The sequence below is a fragment of the Gracilinanus agilis genome, chromosome 5 (assembly GCF_016433145.1).
Source record: "Gracilinanus agilis isolate LMUSP501 chromosome 5, AgileGrace, whole genome shotgun sequence".
Taxonomy (NCBI): Eukaryota; Metazoa; Chordata; class Mammalia; order Didelphimorphia; family Didelphidae; genus Gracilinanus; species Gracilinanus agilis.
This window is the reverse complement of record NC_058134.1, coordinates 60,973,315-60,993,314: the sequence shown is the minus strand read 5'-3', so window position 1 is coordinate 60,993,314 and position 20,000 is coordinate 60,973,315. Positions and strand designations below refer to the sequence as shown.

At 33.5% G+C, this 20,000-nt stretch overlaps 1 protein-coding gene and 1 long non-coding RNA gene across 4 annotated transcripts in view; one reads left to right on the top strand and one right to left on the bottom strand.

The window, feature by feature from the left end:
* Positions 1-20,000, bottom strand: part of PLXDC2 (plexin domain containing 2) — a 490,294-nt gene that overhangs the window by 19,930 nt on the left and 450,364 nt on the right. For all 3 annotated transcript variants that reach the window (XM_044678167.1, XM_044678168.1, XM_044678169.1), the window contains one exon: positions 221-381. In XM_044678167.1, the coding sequence (XP_044534102.1) occupies positions 221-381 (161 nt within the window). The remainder of the gene's footprint in view (positions 1-220; positions 382-20,000) is intronic.
* The window catches only part of LOC123249178, an 85,041-nt gene that overhangs the window by 17,917 nt on the left and 47,124 nt on the right, over positions 1-20,000 (top strand). The window lies entirely within an intron of this gene.

The window sequence follows — 20,000 nt, the reverse complement described above, 5'->3', positions numbered from 1 at the left end:
TTTTCCTTAGATTTATGAAGGAAGAGGCAGTGTGAGTCTATAAGACTTCCTAAAGTAAAGGGAAAAGAGTTTGTAGAACAAAGATAGTCTATCAGTCATTTCTTATGAGTTCTGACTGTTCTCAGACGTAAAATGTGTGGTTGGCAGTATCACGGCAGATAGTATGATCATACATTGGAGTAGATAACTGATGTGTTCAGGGAATGAGCCCCCCACTCACCTCAATGAAGAATATGCTGGCTGCTGATGTTGGATGGTTGTACATGTAGACTGTCACGAGGATGGCTGTAGCTATAATGAGGACGAGGATGAGGATTCCAACGATTAGACCAGCATGAAGAGCTCCTTCTTTTTTCTCAGCTGCACTGTCATCAGTAGAGGCTATAAGAACAGCATACTTATTAGTAGTCTGCTTTCCAACTTTCTAAATTTCATTTGGAGAGTTTCAAATTAACACATTGAACTTTTGCTTCTTCTAAACATCACTTCCACTCATATTTTCAGTGGTACTGATTTTAGATTGATGAAATCTTTATTCATGCAACTGGATAGTGCTACTGTTAAAAATAAGATTTTCTTATTTTTAGTTTTATAAACACAATTAATTTCTTGAAAACAAGTCAGATAATTTGCATTTCTTAGTTAAGTATATAATGAATCTCCCTTTGATTTCTTCTGGAAACTCTCAGAATTGTTTTGCAAACAAATTAATACATTTCAAAAGCCTGACTGATTTTTCTTTCTCAGATTTAAAATTAAGCAGTGACATGAATCCTTCAGTAGGCACTCTATAGGACATGAACATGAAGTTTAATCTACTAGTTTTCCAAATTCTCATCCAAATTGGATGGAATTATTCTTTAAAAGAAAAGCAGTTCGATACCCAATTACCCACGAATAGTTTAAAGAGAGAGTTTAACCTAGGAAAATATTCCATTGTGCTTCCACTGAGATGTTTTCCTCACCCATTTTTAGAAAGTTAAATGTTAAGATATCTAAGAATTGTTAAACCAAAAGTCAATCAATCATAAGAAACAAATTACTAAAGGACTATGAGAATGGGCTATAAAATTATGAGGAGGTATACATGAAGTGATCATTGCAGCCCTTCATGGAGAGTCAATATTTTGGCTTTCTAGACAATTAGTAAAAATTCACAGAGGGTTGAGAGCTTCCATGCTCAAACAACACTCACCTATTTTTGCCTATCCATAAATGGTAGAAGAAGAAAGGAAAGAGAAGTGTTTGAGAGACTCTGAAGTAAAACATTCCGGCAACTACACATTAGTACATGGCCCATCAAATACAAAAGATGTCTTCAGGGCATGTTTGGTGATATTAAAATATTAGTAGGTTCTTAAAAGTATGATTTAATCTTCTCAAAGCATTTCTTTCATAAAAATCAAACAATGCAAAGTATTAAGTAATCATCTCCTGCACACCATTCTCTAGGACAAAACTCTTCAATTGCTCTTACAGAATTAAGAGTTAATGTTGCAGCTCTACATTCCCAACCATCTCTAACTGGTTCCATCCCCTTTATTTGGTATCATCTTCTACTATTCTGAAAATTTTATGTTCTGGTTTAGTCAGTTCAGATTCCTGATTCTCCTTCAACATACCATACTCCCTCCCTTAGTTCATCATACTAGGCCCTCTTCTGGAATGCCATTACCCTTCTTTTGACATTAAAATATTCTTGGTCCTTTTTGGTCAAATTCTTCCCTCATATCCTCTATAGATCATTATATTGTGAGGTAATTTTATCAGCATCTGGAATTTCTGATTTTCCTCACTTACACGGTTAAATGTATGCACAGCTTAACAATGATTAGAAGGTTTATAGAGACAAGAAACATTTTTAGTCGGTTATAGCAGAAAAAGAGATGTACTTGGTGTCAACAGATCTTTGTAAATATGAGTGGTTTTCAAAAGATAGAACATAAATTGTTAATAATCACTTGAAAAATACATAGCCTCATTCACAAAGATATGTGAAGTAAAACAGCGCTGAGTTACCATTTCAAAACCATCAAGTTGGTACAAATAATTAATACCAATGAAGCTCATTATTGGTGGCACTGTGGAGATAGGTGTACACTAATTTTCTGCTGGTATAACTGCAAATTTGCAGGAAATTTTTAGAGAGCAATATGCTAACACACTGTAAAAATTATTAAGGCAGTCTTCCCTTTTTACACCTGTCACTTGGATTTCATTGTGGGCAATGTAACCCAAAAGTATTAAAAAGAAAGTTATCTATTCAAAAAAATTTATAGTACTATCATTTGAAATTGAAAAAAAATGAGGAATTGACTTTTAAAACAAATCGTAGTACATTTCTAGAATACTATACTGCATTTGAGATAGTAAAAGAAATACAAATAAATCTGAGAAAAGATTCATGAAATCATTCACAAAATCAGGTCAGAATACATATCACCTTTGACTACATGAAAGTGGACCAAGAATCCTCTTAGAAATTTAGATGGAATGAAAAGTTAAACTTTATAAGCTGAATTTTAAAAAAATTAAAAAAAACACTTGACTATATTAATGTTCAACATTAAATTTTAAATATTACATTTAAAAATAATAAAAAGCAATGACCTTGGAAAATCCAGTAACTGTCTTTGTAACCCTAAACAGGTCATTTAAATGTTCTGTATATCACTTTACCTGGAAAATGGGTACAACATGTGTAACATTAAAATGGGAAAATAAATATTTTTAAATGTCATAAACAATGCAAACATTATAGATAATTTGTTTTTATTATTTAGACCCTTCAGTCATTAATTAAATGAATATATCATTGGAAGTGGAAAAGAATGATCAACACACACATTTTCTATAAATGTGTGCATTAGCTAGCTGACAAAAAGTACATGTCCCAATAGAAATCAAGGTGAGCTTCCAGTCTTGAAAAAGACTAGGAGATTTTTATCCTTATCTCTATGTACAGTGATCTTTTCCTGTTCAAGGGCACTGCAATTAGCTAAACTAATGTTACCAGACAACGATGTCTGGAAAGATGCCAGTACCTTCAAGTGTCTGGGAATGGATGATAAAAGTAAAGTAATTACCTTCATTTTAATATGAATCTTATGGTAGTTTAAGGTGTGTACACATTTAATACAAATTGCTAAATTTGTAGGGATTATTATATGCTACCTAATACAAATAATTTACTTCCTGATGGGAATTTGGTCAGGAAAATATAGTACTGGGATTTCTGTTACCAGATTTTCACTGTTTTTTTTTTTAATTTGTAAGGTATTTGGAGTCTAGGTATTATTATAAATAATTTGAACAACAGCATTTATAATTTAAAATATGTATTAAGTGCACATGTATAATACTTATATGACCCTTTTTGTATTGTAAAACATATGAAAAAATAGAATTAAGAAAGAGTCTTTAAACAATATTGAACCTTGTAAACAGCAATTTTGGAAAGAGGGGAAATGGTAAATCTTAAAGGATTATGGGAAGGTAGCATACTTAATGCATTGTTGGTAGAGTGGTATGAATTGATCTGACTATTTTGGAAAGACATTTGGAATAACGTGAAGAAAGTTATATTTTCCAAAATATTTACAGAAACACTTTTTTTTAACTAGCCAAAAAAAAAACACACTAGAAATAATTTGGGAAATGATTAACTAAGTTTTTCTATGTAATACAATGGAAAATTACTACATCATAAGAAATGATGAATATTGACCTTTACAGAGAATCATGGGAGGCTTTAGGTAAACTGAGGCAAAGTGAAGCACAATTGAAGGTAATATACAAGATGAATACATTAAAAATAGAAAGAACAACAGCAAAGTAAATAAAAGTAAATGCTTTAAAGCAAGTGTGGTTCCAAAGAGAAGATATGAGAAGGTACTACCTTCCTTTTTTTGAAGATGTGAGGAAATAAAAAAAAAAAGAATGAAGTGAGGGACTCTGGGTGTAAAAAAACTACACATAATGTCAGACTCTTTCAATATGTTGACTAATTTTAATAAACTATCTTTATTTTATGAGATTTAAGAAACCATCACAATAAAGTATATTTCAAAAAGAAATATGTATTCATTAAATTGATGGGAAATTAAAAAAAAAAACAAATAAACACCTGAGGAAAAAAGCAGTTTCAGGACTCACCCAAAGTTGCGCAAATAATAAATGGTAGAGTTAAGATCCATAGCAGCTTGGATCAGGGTTTATCCAGCCATACTTGTCAAATCAACACAGTCCTTAGAGTCAGTTCCTATCTGAAAGTTACATGTGTCCTATTTGAAGATCCCTTAATGAATGACACAGTTCACCTGGAATAACTGTTGTGAGAATAGGGTGAATTTGACTTTATTATATGTATACATTTGCTATAAAACTTATTTCCCTTCCAAATGACCTCAGCAAGCTAGTGTTCGATAAACCCAAAGATCTCAGCTTTTGGAACAAAAACTCACTATTTGACAAAAACTACTGGGGAAATTGGAAAACAGTATGGGAAAAATCAGGTTTAGATCACCTTCTCAGACCCTATGCCAAGATAAATTCAAAATGGGTAAATGACTTAAATATAAAGAGTGAAATAATGAATAAATTAGGTGAACATAAGAGAGTATACCTGTCAGATCTATAGGAAAGGAAAGAATTTAAGACCAAGCAAGAGAAAGAGAACACTATAATATTTGAAATGAATAATTTTGATTATATTAAACTAAAAAGGTTTTGTACAAACAAAAGCAATGCAACATAATTAGAAGGGAAGCAACAAACTGGGAAAATTTATAACAAAATTCTCCTACAAAGGTCTAATTTTTCAAATATGTAAGGAACTAAGTCAAATTTACAAGAAATCAAGCTATTCCCCAATTGAAAAATTGCTCAAGGGATATGAATAGGTAATTTTCAGATGAAGAAATCAAAACTATAAATAATCATATGAAAAAGTGTTCTAAATCCTTCCTGATTAGAGAAATGCAAATAAAAACAACTCTGAGGTACCACCTCACACCTAGCAGATTGAACAATATGAGAGTAAAGGAAAATAATAAATGTTGGAGGGGATGTGACAAAATTGGGACACTAATGCATTGCTGTTGGAGTTGTGAATTGATCCAACAATTCTGGAAGGCAATGGAATCATACTTAAAGGAATTTAAAAGATTGCCTACCCTTTGATCCATCCATAGCTGGATTTGTACCCCAAAGATATAAAAAATGTTGGTACAAAAATATTTTAGTTGTACTTTTTGTAGTAGCAAAAAGTTGGAAAATGAGGGGTGGGGTCCATCTATTGGGGAATGACTGAACAAATTGTTGTTTATGATGGTGATGGAATACTATTGTGCTGTAAGAAATGATGAACTGCCTGACTTCTTTATGAACTGGAAAGACCTCCATTAATTGATGCAGAGTGAAATGATCAGAACCAGGAGAACATTGTACACAGAAAGTGAAACATTGTGTAACGATCAAATGTAATAAATTCTGCTACTAATAGCAATGCAATGATCAACAACAATCCCATGGAATTTATGAAAAAAGAATAGTATCTACATCCAGAGAAAGAACTACGGGAGTAGAAACAAAGAAGAAAAGACTATAGTTCATCACTTGGTTTTATGGGTATATAATTTGGGGTTTGTAGTTTTTTAAAAGATTACTATATTACAAATATTAATAATATGGAAATAGGTTTTAAGTAATAAGACATGTATGTACCAGTGGGATTTCTTGTCAGCTCTGGGAAGAGGGAGGGAAAAGGAGAGGGAGAGAACATGAATCATGTAACTATGGAAAAATACTCTAAAAGAAATTAAATAATGTGGGAAAAAAAGACTTATTGCCCTTACGGAATTTTACAGCACTGTGAATTGTTGTGGTGTTGGTGCTGGGTAACACAGTACAAGGCTAGCCATTTAGGCAAAACATCTTCGGTTTAAGGACTCCCTCTGACACATACTAGTCTTGTGACCCTGGGTAGGTCCCTTAATGTCTCAGTGTCCAAGATACTCGACACTGTTAAGTTGTAACAATTTTTAAGTTGGTACATGGTATTTCTTTGCTGAAATTTCACTTTATTGATGAAATTATAAAGGTAGATTAACCCACATAAATATTTGGACAGATAGGTGCAGTTTGACTCAATGAATGATATGCTTGGCTTTGAATCAGTTACACTGAACTTCAACTATAGCCTTTGCCACCAAATGAGGCACTTGATCTTCAGGCAGCTCTCCAAAGCTCCCACTCTTGGAATTTCTATACCAAGAAAAACTGGGTATTTTGCATATTGATACATATGCATTCATCCAGTGGTCCAAATCATAGAGAATCCTATGCACCTTAAAAATAATGATGTAAAATGAATTAAAGAAAATAACATGTTTACAAAAATGTAGACATGGCAGAACTGCTATGCAATAAAGTTAAAAGCAAAATTATAAATAATAAACTTAGCCCCAAAGGAGATATGAAAAGATACTCCTTGTTCCTTCACAGGTTTTGGCATTGTTAGGCATGAGTCATTTTATATAAAATGAGGGCTTTTTATGTTTTCTTTGCCTTTAATGAATTTTTATTTGATATGCCACTTATTATTTTTTGGTTAAGTTCTATCAAAAAGGCTAGCTCTCTGTAAAGGGGTGAGGGAGGTAAATAGGAAGGAAGGTAGGGTATATAAAACAAAATTTATTAATATAATTTATTAGACTAAATGATAAGCACTTTGAATGGGCTATTAAAATATAAAAATTTACATAATCTTATATAATTTAAAAAAGTATAAAATGTGAATATCTAGAAATTTCCACAGTTGAAACTTAGTTTGTTGATCCTAATGTCAGAAGGCTCATGATAGAATTAATTTAATATCCTTTACAGAAACAATAAATAAAGCTGTCAATTTTGGCAATAACCTTTGCTAAGACTATAGGGAGAGATAATTGAGAGGGTCCTTCGAACAGCTTTCAGGTGCAAAATCAGGATTACACTTAACAAAGCCTGATAACAGTTTTGAGAAAAGTTTAAATGAGTACGGAGATCTGTCATGACCAATCCCTTCCGCTTGGAAAATCTTTAGATGCTCATTTCTCCTCTAGTCTATTCTGCAACTACTCCAACCTAGTAATTTTCTTAATCTTCAATTCCCATCCCTCCCACTCCCCATCAAGGTGAGAGGAATTTACTTGAACAGCTGTTTGCTTCTCATTATACACTGACAGATAAGGAGCAAAGAATAGAGAACAGAACATAAGGAAAAAATGAGACACAAACAGATACGCGCATGAATATAGTGTTATGTACATATAAACATGAATAAATGTGTATGCATACATAACATCATGTATATATAAAGATATATACCTATGTATGTGAATATATACAAGTGAATATTTGGACATAAATTCATATCATTACATAGATGTGTACACCTATATTTCACATACATATAGTTTTGCCTCTGTAATTTTTAAGACATATATACATATAAAAACACATATGTATATATACACAAAGCAGTATATATACAAAGCGCTAAAGATATTATTGTCACAATCTGGTTACCTGAGTAAGTACTTTGATTATTTTTATCATTGTGGATCATAAATTGACATTTAAATACAGAGAAGACATTAAAGATCACTAAACCAAGGTTATTGAGTCTCAATAAACTTTCCTTGGCACCACAGTCCCAGAGAATGGACTAACTGAGAGAGTAGGAAAAACAAAACAATGTTATGATTAAACTCTTGAGGGGAGAACAACTTCTGAGATCTCACAAATATATTGGCCTGGTTTTAGAAAAATATAAGAAATAATACTACATGCACAGAAAGAACACGCAGAACTTTCAGCAATCTATTTACTAGCCTTTTTATTTTATCATACAACTAGGTTTTTTTCCTGATATCTAGAATTCAGAGGCTGTACCCAGGAGTATAATATTCCAATATGTTTTAAAGGTTTAATAAATACCTCTACTTAGTCTCTTACTTCTCTACTTACTTTATTTCTGTCATACAACAGAAATGAGCTAAGGTCACTAGTAAATAATGAATATAATTTAATACAAGTAAAGAAACATAGGAAACATAAATAGTTTTCATCTGAAACTTAAATCTCCCTCCAGTCTAACTGCTCTGAGAGAGAAAATGATGTCCTTTTAGGAACTGTGAAGATGTAGGACAATATAAAACCTGGCAAAATTTTGTTCAAGGTTCATAAATCTTGGCGAGTCAAAGCTGGAATGTCTTTTTAGGCAACAGACAGCTATTTAGTTAGTGGAGATTAAAGATTAGTTTTCCAACTTTAGATGATCAAAATTTAATAAAAAGATCCCTTTGGGATTAAATCTGACACGTTTATGGATTTCTAGTCAAGTTCATGACTTTTTGAAAATTAAGTGAGAGAATCTCAACTGAATTTCCTTCTGGAAGTTTTCCCAGGCACACCAACATTCTTTGCATTTCCACTTTATTCAAGTGATACTTGTCCTAGCTCTCCTTTCATCTTTTCTTCAGTGTAATCTCTACTGAGTGATCACTTTTATCACTCCTTCCATCCTTTCTTTTTCAAAATGATTGTATTCCCTTTAATGGGCAACTTCTAACACTTCTAGGGTGTTAATCACAATCCCATACTAGCATACCTAGAAATTTTAACACAAGAAAGACATGTAATCTTTCATATATATATATATATATACATACATATACATACCACAGGGGGAAAATTCATAGTTCATATTGTAACGTCATTGCAGGAGACATTTGGATGAATGCAGAGAATAGATAATGATAATGGTAGGGCAGAAATGATGGTAAATTAGTTAGGAATGGGAGAAATGTCTCTGGCCTAGACTTGCCTGTCAGCATAGCTCTCCTTGTAAGGCCATGCTATTAAAAGGAAGGCTTAGGATTTAACAGAGAATGTTCTGGTCTAAGGAAGTTTTGCTTAGGACTATCCTTTATTATAATCATAATACTTAGCCCTTTATCTTCTAAAACTGAGGAAAAATAGTACTTCTTTCCAAAAGTGAAAAGGGAAAGTTTAATTTGACAAAAATGCAAATGTCTATGAGAAAATCACCACTAACCTGCTTTTAGCCTTTTTTCCCATCCTCATATGTTTCACTTTCAATGGTGTGTGCTTTTGAATGCATACTATAATGTCTACTTTTTTCAGGAATATTAATTCTTTGTAAGCATATTTTCCCCCAAAATTATTTATTTATTTGTTGCCTAATTTCTCTTAAAGTCTAAGACTGAGATCTCTGAATGTCTAAGTCTGAAATCTAAAGGCAGAGACCTTTGTAGATATCTAGGCATTCCTCCTCATTTTACAAATAAGGACACACACAGAGAAAGAATTGGATTTAGCAAAAATTGCATAGGTATGTTATTGGCAGAGTTAGAATTCAAAGCAAGGTCCTCAGCTCTTGATTCAATAGGCATTCTTTCCACTATCTCACAGTATGTCTATTTTATATACTACTCATATGATAAGTAATCTCCCCCCCCAAAATAAGTACCTATATTCTGTATATTAAATTAATTTGGTTTCTGTAGACTAGTTATTTTCGCTTTTTTTAATTCCAAACCAAAGCAAGTCTAATGATATGAAGATTTGAAAGATATGCATATTAATACAGTGATGATGTAACACTGAATGAACTCAACCATTCTAGATACAATTAAAGCTGAGCTAAAAAAAACAAAGTGACTAAAACATCCACAATATTTGACCCAGAGATCTTACTGGAGGAATATCCTCTGAGAAAGTCAAAGATGGGGCAAAAATGATACCATATATACAAAAATATTTAAAGTGGTACCATAAATATGAGTGCGCATGCATATGTGTATGTGTGTGTAAACATTTTTTGGCATCAAGGAGCTCAAAAAATTAGGAACTTGAATATAAAGGAAAATTATTATATTATAAAGAAAAAACATTAGGAAATTGGAGAAGCATTACATAACACACATGAACTGATGCAAAGTAAAGAAAGCAAAAATGAAAGGGAAAATACATATATACATATATATACATGTTTTAGTATTACTGATTTTTTAAAAATTATTTTAAAAATCATTGGTTTCTTTTTAACAATATTAAATACGAAGTAAAGCCAAATTTCCATCTTTATGCAAACTAAGAAAAAATTATAGGCAGTTACATTAATCATATGGGATTTTTATGCACTTATAAAAGGCTGGAAACTGTTGATACAAAAAAAAGAAAGAAAACAAAACAAACAGTTCCTGCCCTGAAGAGGATTACTTTCTACTAGAGGAGAGAGAATTATCCTAAGTCAATAAACATAACCTACAAAATAGAGTTCATGGTAAGAAGATTAATGACTAATGTGTGGAGAGAAGGTTGCTAATCCTACTATTTAGGATAGTTAGACTTTTCTATCACGTATCAGAAAGTATTCCCTGTAGCAGTGGGTTATGGGTTATAAGTTTGAATGGAGAGCAATTAAATTGGTGAATATTTGTAACTTGTAATACTATACAGAGAAAATAAGTATAAGTTCCAGGTAAGAATAAAAACAAATTAAGGCTCTGATCACCTGGAAATTGAGAGAGACAAAGAGACAGACAGACAGAGACAGAGGTCTATCAAAAAGGCTTACAAAAGAAACCTCAAATCAGCTTTATCTACTTCATAATCCATTCTTGGAATGAGAGTGATGGCGATTTCTTTCCTATTTTAGCTGAACTACATCTAAACATTTATTTTCCAAAAGGTTCATAGGATCAACGTGTGATTCTCCCATTCTGTATAAATGCAAGTTGAGAAGATAAAGGGTTCTTCTGTAAGGATTAATTGGGCTCATAACATAGAAAGTCATATTTTGCTAATATTTACCAAGGTCACCAATTCCACTTAAGATAAGAATCAGTCTGTATCCATTTCTACTAGATAACCACTGCCAGATATGTTTTGGGGTCCAGTCTCTTCAGAGGGGACAATTTAACCTTCAATGCAAAGTTTGGAATTCTTAAAAGGATGTTTTGGTTTCTTCCATAGTTCGAACTTGTCATCCGTGTTATCGGTCAATCTAGTAGTTAGCAATTATTAAACACCTACTACATGCCTGGCTCTGCTTTAAGAGATAGGGATACAAAAGTACCAACATTAACATTTCTGTTTTCAACTAAACATGCATTCTCTAGGGAAGACATGATGTATATTTATAAGGATTTGGAGAGTGAATAAAAAATAAACATAAGGTATTTAATGATGGAAGGTATTAGCATTTAGGGAGGTGGTAGTCCAGGAAGTTGAGGGCTCATTTGTTAAGTTATAGTCATATTTATGGAATGTAATATCACCTTTCAGTGATAGCCTTTAAATGGCACTTATTAAAAGCAGACATCTGAATTGACAGTATTTTGAGCCATTCTCAATTCCCACAGATGTTGGCATCAGACTTAAGTCTTGGAAAGATTAACAAGAGCCTTTTAAGCCTTTAGCTTAAATAGCCTGTACTACAGGTTCTCTTGAAGTATTGTGTGTGTATATTGCATGTGTGCACACAGGAAATTTGCTTTTAGTCCCTGGAAATACAACTAGCCTGTGTTATCCTCAGCATTGAGACATCGCTTCTTACTCCTGGAACTACTTCTGAACATTCACATCCTTTAGATAATCTGTTATAACAGAATTGATTTTACAACCTCACAAGAAGGTAAGGAAGAAGGACTCCATGGCCAGGCAGTGCATCTTGATGGTAGAGCTACAATAGTGAAATTATAAATGAACCAGGTCCTAGGACTTAAATCTGGGTTTGGTTAAAGAGACAGATAAAAAGTATGCCATACATCAATATCATAAATGAAAAATGGAAGCAAGGTGAATCAATTTTGCAGAGATATTAAATTTTCATGGCCCAGAAGAAATGGTAGCAAATTGTGGTTTGGATATAATCTCTCATAGGACAGAAAGAGGTAAGCTGAGCAAGATAGGTAGAAAGGATGGTAGAAGACATTATGATCCTCATCACAGGGTTTCCATATTCTACCTCTATCCATGGAACCAATTAATAAACTTAGAATTCTCTAGAATAAAAGACTGAAATAACATGGTTAGTTTATAAAGTGGGAGACAGTCTTTTCCTTCTCTATCTTTAATGTGAAGGTATTTCACTATATTTCCTAGAGTAATCCTAGAAGTCCTATAATAGTAGTACCTAAATGGATTATTAATCGATGAATCACTGTTTTCTTAAAAGGGAAAGGTGGAGTAGATCATTCTAAATTCCCCCTTCAACTTTTAAGATTTCCTGATTCTATAATGTCAAAATTTGTTTGTACTGGTCCAGTCTTTAATAGGAGTGGGATGGCAAGGTTTGTATTGGGGCAGAGGGGTGTGTTTGAAAGAGAGACAGAGTCAGACCAGACAGATAGAGACAAAGACAGAGAGAAAATGAGTTGAAAGTTGTCAAGTGATAACTGGTTGACTGAATATTTTTCAGGGGTTTGTTTTTACAAAGAATTCCTATTCAGGTTTCCATATATGAGAGGACTCCTAAGGTCTCTTCCAACTAGGAAACTTAATGATTTTGACTGCATTCTTTGTCTTATCATTTTAATTTTCATATGGTTTTAGAAATTAGAGAGAACCTACTTCTTTGTGAGAAAGAGTGAATAATAAACAAAATAGAGTTTAAAGAAGTAAAAATTACTATTACCCCCTTCCTTTTCCTCCCTCTGACCTAAAAACAATTTTTAAAAGTTAAGCAACATCACATTAGAATTTTAAAAAACAAAGTCTCAAAATGTATGTTATAATTTTGACATGAGTTAATTACTCTTATGCCAAAAGATCATGTGATTGAATTTTATCCATCAAGTAATTATTGTCAGTGGAAAAGTGTTTGGTCACAGTAGTTTCTAGCACTATGTAAGGATGGAATTTGTGCAAGGGGGATGGGACAAAAGGAGCCAGAGAAGAAGTGGTTGATAGTTGGTGACAGTTGAGACCAGAGAGAATTCTAGGGAATTCTCTGGAGGAAGAAAGAGGAAAGAGAAGGAAGTACTTCTGGAGGAGGACTGAGAGAGGGAAGAGGAGAACATTTCAGCTTGAATCCAGTCCTGAGGGCTTCCTGAGGATATTTCTTTGAAGACTGAAACCCTGATTTCCTGGTCAAAGGTTCCATTGCATCTCACCCAGCAAGACTTCAATCATGGAGTTAGCTAAGTGTTTGGACTCCATTTAGGGAGCAATCTCTTAGGCTCCTCCCCCCATTACCCAACCTTGCTGAGAGACCCTTTCAGGTCAAACTTACAATTATAGAAAGGATAGAAATAGGAAACAGAAATAGAAACAGAAGGAGAAGTGGAGGGAGATGCTTGGGAGTGGGAACCCTAAAAGTTCCCACCTGTGATAATTAGATTACGTCTACACTACCCATCTTTAGATTTAATCACCAAAGGTGAGAACACCTCTAATTCTGGGAGGTCCATAACCCATGTGTGCTAGAGTGGGTGATGAATCACAATCAACTGACTGCCCCTTAGGCAGTACTATGAGAAGAGTCTATTATGATTGGACATGCAAATTAGGAGGGAGGCCCAGGAAGTGGCCCCTTTAAAAAGAGGGAGTTGAGTGAGTGAGAGGTGTTTGGTTGAAGAGGGCGTCTGGTGATGGACCTCTTCTGGTTCATGGAGGAGTGCTGGAATGCTGAGACCCTGGTGAGACTGCTTTAAATATCTTCTTTGAATTCCACGTGGTGAGTTTAAAAACTGACTGAATCTTCCTTAACTTCTCTTAAGAAATTTCTTTTAGTAGACTCTGTGAATGAAGTTTGCTCCATTCACCTCCAGACCTCTGGCCCTCTAACTCTCGGCTAAGAATTAAAATCTACCTAGATTAATTAGAGGATCATAGTAAATTAGCTACTGGGTTAGATTCTTATTTCCTTATTTCGTCTCTCTCTTATTAATTGTAAATAAACTTCCACAAAAGTCAATTTTGACTTGAGATTATTCTTAATTGAGGATTGATAATAGTTCAATCCTCTGGCAACCATCTTTTAATATATTGAACCCAAAAAGCCCCTTTTCCCCCCTTATATACCTAAGCGATGAATTGCATAGGAATAGAGAAGAGGGCACTTCAAAATCCCTCTGCCCTTAACCCCTTTCCCCAACCCCTAAATTGTGAATAATGAAAGCCATTCATTAGTCAGATTGCTTTCCAGAGTGCCTGAGAGACAAGGGGGAAGGGAATCACAGTTTGGTCTGGCTGCCTCCATCTTGAAGCCAGACTACCCACTGTGAAGTTGACTGTCCTCAGGGGAGGCTTGCATGAACCCCGCCCTCACTCAGAATTGGATTGGGGTCCCCCATATCTCATCTTATAGGGAAGCCTTGCCCCCAACTCATGTGGGGTGGCATGACCATCCAGGTCACCCAGTTTCGGGGTGACACCCCCTCAAAGTCTACCACAGTGCATATTAGGTGGGAGAGGAGAGCTAGAAGAGTCTCACCATCATAGACCCTATCTCCCCTCTGTCAAACATTGGTTGCTGGCTCTATTTATTATTATAACTGTTCCCAAAAAGAATAGTTATTCTTTGACATCACTGCAATTAATTCTTGCTCTTACAGCCCAGAATACTACCCAAAAGTTATATAGTTTAATTTGAGTACTGCAGAGTGCAAACTGAATTAAAATTTAAGAAAAGTAAAGTGTGATGCTGGGGAGAGTAGAATTAATAGAATTAAAAGAGATTAATTTCATGAGGAATCTAAATAAGTATTTGAACTCTGGTCTTTCAGACTCTAGATCCATTGCTCTATTCATTGCAGCAGCTAATAAGGATAGAGGCAAGAGGAGGCAATGAGTTGTAAAAGGACTCAGAAAACCTAATTGGAAGAGGGCATGAAAGGAATAGAAATATGTTCCTTGAAAATTGAACTCAGGAAAGAAGCTTCAGCAAAAGGGGTTTTCAGGACTGAGAATTGCAAACTGGAAGAATGTTCAAAGATATTTTATGATGTACACTATATGTTTGCTTAGTTTACCAGAATATATGTAAGCAAGCAATATTTTATTTTTCACTATCAGATTGGAATTTGATTTATTGCTTCTTCAACTTACTCGGGAAATAAACATAGGAAAACCATGTTTATTAAAAAAAGCAATCTTAGCTCTCTGCTAATTCTACTTTCCCCATGCAATAAATGGCACCATCAAAGCCTAAGTTATTTAAAGCACTGACATTAAAAACATAGAACTTCCATTTATTCAAATGGAAGTATTCCTTCAATTATCTCATTCTTGCACACATATTGGAAGGAGTTAATAAATCTATTCAGGTAGGCAGAACAGTGTATCAAGTGCTAGACCAGGGGTTAGGAACTTGTTGTTCAGTCATTTTCACTTATTTCTAAATCTGCTTCACTTTTTTGGAGTTTTCTTGGCAAATATTCTGGAGTTGTTTGCCATTTCCTTATTGAGTTCATTTTACAGATGAGGAAACTGAGGCATGAATGGTTAATGACTCATTCTGGGTCATATTCCCAATAAGTGTCTGAGGTCAGATTTAAACTTTGGAAAATGAGTCTTCCTGACTTCAAGCATGGCACTGAGCTACCTAGCTGGAAGATCTGAGTTGTAATTGTGCCTCAGACATTTACTGGCTGTGTGACCTAAGGCAAGTCACTTGACCTTAATAAGTCTTAGCTTTCTCATCTATAAAATGAGGATAAGGAATTTGTAAGGCTCACTTGAGTTAAATGATATAAACTACTTTGCAAATCTTAAAGTTAAATAAATGCCAGCTACGGGAATAATTATTGTTAATAACACATTTTTTTACTCAAAGATCTCTATCCAAGGCCTCATTTCTCAAATTTATAGAGAACTGAATAAAACTGATAAGAATACAAAACACTCCCCAACTGACAAGTGGTCAAAAAATGTGACTAGGCAATTCTCAGACAAAGAAATTAAAACTATCTTTTGACATATAAAAAAATGTTCCAAATCACTTTTAGTTAAAGAAATGCAAATTAAAGCAATTTCGAAGTACTACATCACACCTATCAGACTGGCTAATATGACAAAAATGGAAATTGAACCTGGGATGTGGAAAAATTAAGATATTAACACATTGCTGTTAAAGTTGTGAACTGATCCAACAATTCTGAAAAAAGCAATTTGGAATCATGTCCAAAGGGCCATCTAAACATACATATCCTTTGACTCAGAAATACCAATGGGTCTGTATCCCAAAGAGATCAAAGAAAGGAGAAAAAGGAAATACTTGTACAAAAATAGTTACTTTAGCTTTTTTTTCTTTTTTGTGGTAGCATAAGAACTGGAAACTGTTTTAGTATATGATTGTAATGGAAGAAGAAGAAGATTACAAAAACCTGGAAAGACTTATATGAAGTGATGCAAAGTGAAGCGAGCAAAAGCAGGAAAATGTTATACTTGAACAATAATGTACAATGAAGTATGAATTATATAACTATTATCAACAGTGCAAGGATCTGAGACAACACCAAGGAATTCATGATGAAAAATATTAACCTTTGCTATAGAAGGAACTGATGGAGTCTGAATGTAGATTGAAGCATATCATTCTTTGTTTCCTCTATGAATTTTTCTCTAGTCTAAACAATATGTTTCTTGTTTTACAACATGATGAACATGGAAATCTGTTTATATAATAACACAGGTACAACCTATATCATTTATCTTGGGAAAGTGGAAAGAGAGGGAGGGAATGGTGAAATCTAGATTGCAAAATGTCAGAAAACAATTGTGGAAAATTGTGCAAATATGTAATCTGGGAAAAAATTAAAATACAATGCATTTTTTCTTTACTTGGTACAAATTATAATTCTTTCGTGAAATAAAAGCTTGTTTTAGGATCCTTCCCATTTGGCTTCATCATTTTCCTCTCCAAAACTTAGAAAATTTTATTAGAGAATAGAAATCTTATTGGAAAATAATTGATCTATTCTAGAAAGTTGCTATATACTAGAGGGCAGGCTTTGGAATCACTCATTAGTTATACTTACTATTTTATGGACACACCATTAGCTTTGGTCACAGACAGAAAGAAAAGATGAACACATCCTAGAGAAGACTGAGGGGGGCAGGCTATTTCTCCTTTTCCCCTTTCAGGAAAAAATACATCAGTTTATCTTCAACATCATTTGAATCAAGTACATTTTTTTTGTCAAACCCAAGTTTGGGTTTCAGTGAAAACTAGCCAGATAAAGCTTGAGATAAAACTAAACTCTGAGGGCTTTAACAATCCCATGAACTGAGTATGATGGATGTTCAATAACCTGTCAAAAAGAAGTAACAGTTTTTCTTTACTTATGAGCTTATGATCTATAAGAAAGACAGATAAAAAAGTCCAGTGGAGGTAGAAAAATACTGAATGATCTGTTACTTTGATGATTTATATATGAAAGGAAAAATAATAATCTGACTGAATGATAAATGAAACCTAAGATGCTTGATCTGTCACTATAGACTAGGCAATAAAAATAGAACCTTAGAATTATTCCACTGAAAAAGTCCAAGGAATGCTGTAATATTTTATCACTGGAAGAAAAGTCTTCTGATATGAACAGAAGAAATTCAGAGCATAACCTAAGAGAATTTGAATTAGCCCAGTTAGTCTACAGTGGCTTATTAAAAGTGCACCTACATTAGAACTTTGAAATAAATCACTTTGTAGAATGTGCCTTTGAATTAACGTTTCCCCTCATCTATGTTATACTAGTTTTACCAATCTATTTTGTTGAATTCCTCCACAAAAACTTTTCTCAGATATCTCCCCTATAAAATGGAGGTTATTCTGTGTCCTCATTGTCTGTGCCACTCTCTAGGAATGTCTACTAAGGTGGAAAAACTTTGAATGTGAGTTCTGGAAGTAAATATTCTATTGTTCATGGGAAAATATAATGAATTATGAAAAGACTTCACCAGAATATGTAAAGATGATCTTTTGAGAGGTGCAAAGATACTTCCCAAATTATAAATAGATAAATACATTGTGTTCTTCAATTTTCAATTAACTTCTACTTTAATTCAACAAACTAATATTTTAAAATATTAGTCTATTGTTTGCAATATGCCAATGAGAGGATACAAATACCAAAATGAGTTTCTTTTCCATTTTCACAGTAAAAGTACAAAGTGGATGAAAAAGCAGGTAGAAGGAAATAAGCAAAACACTATTCTTAGCCTGATTACAAACTATGTAAATGTTAGGACCCTTAATAAGGAATCTATATCCACCAACCACCTACCTTAACAGTCAGCAAAATGTATGAATCATTTGCACATTCTTCTTAGAGAGGTGATCAAAGGAATCAATTTTAATCATGTACCCAAAGGCACTAGGAAACATAGTTTAATGGGATGCTTAGTCACCTAGCAGAGTTGAATATGATTCTAAGCAAAGAGATTGCTCTGAAGTTATTTGCAAGTTTTGAGATGACATCAATTATAAAAGTAATTAGCAAGAGTATCCAAGGTTAACCTATACCTTGAGTTTTTGTACTTAGAAATGCAATGACTAAAGGTACATTTTCCCCTCTTGTACATACTATTACATTTAAGAAGATAGTTGAAAGTACTAGCTTAAAGGCTAAAATTGAACCTCTTTTCTAAGATAAATAAGATTTAATTAGAAAAATTCATAATGAACTGTTCATGCAACCAGATCATTAACCAGTCAGAACAAAAGCCAAATTTAGTATCTAATTCAGAGAAAAGACAAAAGAGTTGAAGTCACTTCCAATGTGATAACAGCAGCTCTAAACAGCTGTATGAGATATTTAAGACATAAGAAGTGATCAATGATCAAGATACCAAAAGTATCCCCATTTTTAGTGTTCAATACAAAATAGTTTTTAAGGGGAGGCCAAGAAATTTCAGAAAAATAACAATACTTATAATTAGCATTTCTAAAGCACTTTACAATGTAATATTAAAATTAATATCAAATAATTCCAAGTATAATATTTTGTAAGATTTACTAATAATCACTTGAAGTAGAAGAAATAAAAGACAAAAGTAAAACCTAAATAAAGAGAAGTTTTCCTGACTGCATTAGTGGGAGAAGAGTGAGAGAGGGTGGGGTTACAGCAACTTTATCTCCAAAATTTAGGGACAAAATGTGAGGATGAAAGTGGGATTCTGGGAAATGGAGTCCTGGGGTACAAAATTCTAATTACACAATTTACAAATCACTTTACTTGTCATTCATTTTGTCCTCAAAATAATCATTTAAACTAAATATTATTGTTATTGTTGTTGTTGTTGTTTATTATTATTATTATCATTATTATTATTATCCTTATTTTACTGATGCGGAAATAGAAGATGGGAGAAATTAAGTGACTTGTCTTGACTGACAAAGAAAGTGTCTGAGGCAAGGTTTGAACTCAAGTCTTCCACCTTCATGTTTATCATTCTATCCAATAAGCCAAGTTGAGGCCTCTCAGCATCTTAGAAACTGCCTCAGATAGCAATTTATCCTTCAAGCAGAAACATGAAAGCTAATTCAAGGTTAAAATGAACTCAGGCTAGCAAGGAAAGCTAAAGGCAAGAACCTGAATTTATTTAACTCTGTGGGTAAAAGAGGAAGATCAAAGAATGAGACTAGGGCTTAGGGAAGATGGATGGGGTAATTAAATTCACTTCAAATGCTTATTGTGTATCTAAACACATTAAATGAAACTCTTTGGGGAGCTTACTTTGGAGTAGATGATGTTAGAAAATGGACAGAAGATAAGGCTGGTCAACTGTTATTTTACCTCTGTTAGCTTTGCCTGGGATTATGATATCTGGACTAGAAACAAGAGAACAAAAATAGAACATGTCTCCCACATATGTTAAGGATACAGGAAAAAAATTTTCAATGGATTTAAGGGACCAGGCCCAGATGGACTATATTCTTGAGACCTGAATGTATTGAAAGATCAGGAAAATCTAGAGAAATGCTAGAG